General features: G+C 38.2%; 1 protein-coding gene across 6 annotated transcripts in view; it reads right to left on the bottom strand.

The window, feature by feature from the left end:
• Positions 1-3,900: 3,900 nt before the first annotated feature.
• The window catches only part of GPAT3 (glycerol-3-phosphate acyltransferase 3), a 57,257-nt gene continuing 56,150 nt past the window's right edge, over positions 3,901-5,007 (bottom strand). For all 6 annotated transcript variants that reach the window (XM_028491999.2, XM_007118319.4, XM_028491998.2 and 3 more), the window contains one exon: positions 3,901-4,630. In XM_028491999.2, the coding sequence (XP_028347800.1) occupies positions 4,519-4,630 (112 nt within the window). In that variant the 3' untranslated portion in view covers positions 3,901-4,518. The remainder of the gene's footprint in view (positions 4,631-5,007) is intronic.

Genomic DNA, 5,007 nt, shown 5'->3' with positions numbered 1-5,007 from the left:
AGTAGATTAGAACTGAAGAATTAGTGAAATGGTACAATCATAAGATTGTCCAGAAAGAAGTCTAGCTAGAGACAAAGAAATGGAAAATATAAAAAAGAGATTAAGAGACAGGTAGGATACAGTGAGAAATTCTAATATTTGTTTAAGCAGACTTCTAGAAAGACAGGAGAGGGCAAATGGGAAAAAGACATTATTGAAAGGGATATCTGAGAATTGATGCAAAATACTAAACCACAGATGAGAAACCAACAAGTCACAAGCAAGATAAATAACAAGAAATCCACACCTAGATACATCATGGTGAAGTGGTAAAATAACAAAAACAAATAATCTTAAATACACTCAAAGAAATATTACCTTCAAAGAAGTAATATTTATGCCTGGTAGCTGACTTCTCAGTAGAAACTATGGAATGATCCTTAATGTGTTTAGAGAAAAATAACTTGATATAAACATAAACTTCTACATCCAGCAACAACTTTCAAGAACGTGTACAAAATAAATAAACTTTCAGAAAACAAAAACTGAATTTGCCACCAGCAGACTCTCAGTAAGGAATGTGATCCCAGATGTAAGGATTGAGATAAAAGAGGTAAGGAATAAGAAAGAAAGTGGTCAACGTGTGGGTAAACGCTGACTATATAAAATAACCAAAATAATGATGACAACAATGACTACGATATTTTGTGGGATTATATAAGTAATTAAAATGCATAATATCATATAAATTGGCAGGAGGAATGAATGACTGGAATTCAAGGTCCTTGTATTATTCAGGAGTATAAGGATAGTGATCAATTTTAGGCTTTGATAAGTATGCAAGTTGAAATTTATAAAGTAACCACAGAATAAAAACAAATTAAGACCATTAAACTCCAATTTAAGTAGAGAAAATGGATAAAGTAATAAATCCAAAAGAGGGCAAGAAGAAGAGAGAGATTTTAAAAATGGAAGAAAGAGAAAGCACAAGATTAAAAATAAATCCAAATATGTTATTACACTAAACGTAAGTGTTGCTCTCATACACTGCTGCTAGGTTGTGTAAAATGGCACAACCTTTTTGGAAATGTTTGGCTGCTTCTACGCTAAAGGTGAAATGCTCATACCCTATCCTGGAGCAGCCTTAATTCCTACTATACAAACAACTAGGGAAACTCTTGAGCATGCCTAAAAAGAGATATGCAAGCATATTTACAATAAGCTAAAAGGAACCCTACTGTCCATTGACTGTAAATGGAATAATAGTTTGTGATTTTTCATACCTTCCAGGATCCAGTCATGTTCTACTTCTTGGCCTGGTAACAAGCATGCAGGTATCTATTTTTATCACTGCCCTTAAAGTGTACCAGCACACCTTCATATACATTTGTGTGTGTTCTAGAATTTCACAATAAAAAGAAAGAAAACAAGTGAGAATCAGAGAAGTAAGTTGTCAAAGGCTGAAAAGCTGATGAGTGCTAAAGCCACAATTAGAAAATGTCTTTATGACTCTTTATCTCATCCTAACCATTACTCCAAAAAAGCATCAAACACCAGCAGCATCAATTAGCTAGAAACCAGTGTTTAAAAAAACAAAAGCAAGCATATAGCTTTTGTCAAGTTCCTAATAGAGCCCGTAGTTTTCGGTACCAATCCCAGATCCCATCCTCCCTGCCAGCCTCCCAGCACAAGCTACTCAGACCCAGCAAGAAGCAGGTTAGATCTGCAGTACCACTTTTAAGAAAGTACCATATTTCAGAAACAACGACCGAGAGCAACTCTGGTCAAGAGGCAGCCCTCATGACCACTGTAAATTTTCTGTAGTCACGAGAAACCAATAGCCCTTATCATATATTTGCAGGTATCAATAGAACAACCCAAACGCAGCATGTGCACCAAGGGGATAATGGCAAATCACTAAGACAAAGTTGAGTTGGCCTTGGAAAGCCTGCTTATACAAGAAAACTTTCCTTGCCACTGTTCTTTGTCCCAGGCTGTGATCCGGGACTATTCCCCCTACGCTCTGAGTGTATTTGCTGATTCAGACATGGCTGCTCTTCCAGTCCCAGAATGTGCCAGGACATTTCAGAAACCCTTGGCATTCCTGAAACTCGATGTCTATAAATGTCACCAAGACAAAGGGTAGGACTAAAAAAAGGTAACCTCAAGGCTCAGTGAATGAATCTGTACAAGGGTTAGATGAAAGTTCTTATCTAATGGGATTTTTCTACCAAATCCTGCCTACCCTTGATATCCCAATACAGTTACAGAAGACTCAGGAATACACACAATATTTCGGGCACAATATTTCTAAAGTGGGCATAAAATAATATTAGGGAAGGCAAGTCCAAAGAAGGAGTTCTAGGGAGCATAAGCTAAATCTGAGCAGTATTTGCTTTCTAAAAACATGTTTTCAGTAACATTGTAATTCCTAAAACAACCTGAAAACTAGTTGTGTAAGTCAAAGACCTACAAGAAGGTCCTGATTAAAATAGCATTAGATTTTCTAGTGAATACATGACAGCATTATTACTTTCACAGTGCCCTTGGAAAGATACATATTATCAGTGTCCAAACAAAACAGCTGTTAGTTGTTCTATCAGCTTTTCTGAGAACTGACCCAATTAATAAAATGGATTTATTAATTCAAGCTATATTGAATATGAAAAGGAAAAAGGAAAAGGAAATCTTCTGAGAAAAAAAAAATAAGACAAAGAGTCACCCCAAATACATATTTGGATTTGCTGATTTTCGGTCAAGTTCACCCTCAGGAGAGTTTTTGTTTGTTTGTTTGTTTGTTTTGGGTGGGGGCAAAGGGTTAAGCAAGAACAAAGGGAAAAGATGGGAGGAAGTGAGAAGAGAAGGGTAGCGGACCAAGATGGTCACCTGTCCCCAAATCTTCCCTTGGGATCAAACCCCTATAGCTTGATAAGAAGAATACACACTGATAGCGTTGGGGCAGGCCTACCTAGAGTCAGTTAAGAGAGAGTTGCCTGAGTTCACCTGCAAAAGAACGGAATCCAAGGGTCAGAGTCCAGACAGCTAGGCTAAAAAAAAAAAAAAGAAAAAACACACCAAAACCAGCGGTTCATGTTTCTCATTTCCCAGATGTTCCAGTCCCAGAAAATCTAACTGTCATTGAAATGAAAAACAAACAATCCTTGTTTGTAATGAGAAAGAATTTAACTTACTCAAAATCAGAAGAGGGTAAGAGGGTAGAGGTGCAGGGAAAATAATGCAACAGACGTTTAGAAATATAGAATTTATTTATATTCACCATAAGACAGTGTCACATTTTGTACATGGCTACCAGAAGAGGAATAACACTCTGACTGCACTATATTGCTATCAACATTGCTTATGCTGCGGAGTCAGGAAACACTTATTTTCCCCTTCAAAAAATTTAAGGCTCAGTTTCCAAAAGGTAATTTTACCACTTATTTTCCTGTTTAAGGAACTGGAAAGTTCTGAAATAAAGGACAAAGGGGTGGAGGGGGAAGGACAGTGCCACACACTTCACTCACTCCTAACCGCCCCCCACCAAGACACTCAGTGTGATCTGTGGTTTTGCCAAAGGCTCCTCCTATCTGAAATGTGTTTGGTTACAAGATCAAACAAATCAGTAGATGGAAGAGGCCTTAGGTATGTACCTTTAGTAAACAAACGGGAAAACTAAAAACTTTATCACTAGTTGCTGGCTAACATATGTTTATTTGCAAGTTGCCTGCGGATAAGTGTGCACACATAGTCACATGCACTCACTTCCCTTTGGTAAAGCTCACCAAACAGGATGCCTCTTCTAACACGCTAGTAAAAAATATTTAATTTCCGAAAACTTTATCACCTGCTGCTGGCTAGCTTATTCGCAAGTTGCCTACATATAAATGTGCACATACAGTAACATGGACTCATTTTCTTTGGTAAAGCTCACCAAACAGGAGGTCTCTTCTAACACGCTAGTAAAAAATATTTAATTTCCTTTCAACTTTCAGATCAAGTGGCCACAAAGCTGTCCTTTCTCCTAAATACTGTCTTCCATTTTTCTTTTCAACCTTGTAGTAGAACAAAACCATGATAGTAACTCAAACTGGTGTGTAACCCCTGTTTCAGTGATTAAAGGGAGGGGGAGGAAAGAGCGTGAGAAAGCTAATCATGAACAAAGTTTGGGGTATTTTCTTGAGAATTACCATATCAACGAGTTCCAAACACAATGAGTTCCCACAGTGTTTTAGAAGCACGTTTTCCTGTACAAATATTTCATTCAGTCTACAATGACATAATCATTTTACAGAAGAGAATCTGTTCAAACTCAGTAAACTACCTTACAGTTCATGAGGCTAATGTTATAACAACAACAAAAGCCAAAAAGGGCACCGTGGGTTCTGCCTCTGGCATAAAGAGGTAGACACAATCACTCGGTAGAAAAGATTAACAATAAAAAACAAGAACGGTAAAACAAAACAACACGCCCTCCCCCCCCAAACAATACTCCACTACATTCCATTTCTAAGGACTCATTCTGGAAAGCCTTGGTGGCATTCAGTCTAACTCCGAGTTGAGAGATCCATTGCCCACAATCATCTTGCTGTAATTCTTCTGCTGCTGTTCCTTAAAGGTGTCCTTCACCTTGGCTCTCTTCAGCCCTCCATCCCTGAGAACAGAAAGACAAACAAATAAAAGATACTCCCAGCAGTGATTTAAAAGGGTTACCTATTAATACATGCTGCACGGTGCCATGACATTTAGCAGCTGGTCAGCGATTAGGCAAAACAACACTGGATTTGGAAGCAGAAGGAACCAGATTTCAATCTCTGCTCTGCCACTCAGCCACAGCTGTGTTACTTTAAGGCAGGAACAATCTCTCTGATGTTTGATTAAAATAAAACAATCTCTCTGCTCAGTTTCTTTTTAGAAGTTAGGGCTGCTATATTCAATATTTGGATACTGTATTAAAACTAGGATTGTTGGGCTTCCCTGGTGGCGCAGTGGTTGAGAGTCCGCCTGCCGATGCAGGGGACATGGGTTCGT

The sequence above is a fragment of the Physeter macrocephalus genome, chromosome 7, assembly GCF_002837175.3.
Source record: "Physeter macrocephalus isolate SW-GA chromosome 7, ASM283717v5, whole genome shotgun sequence".
In the NCBI taxonomy this organism is placed as follows: Eukaryota; Metazoa; Chordata; class Mammalia; order Artiodactyla; family Physeteridae; genus Physeter; species Physeter macrocephalus.
The sequence above is the reverse complement of the archived record's forward strand: the minus strand, read 5'-3'. Positions and strand labels throughout refer to the sequence as shown.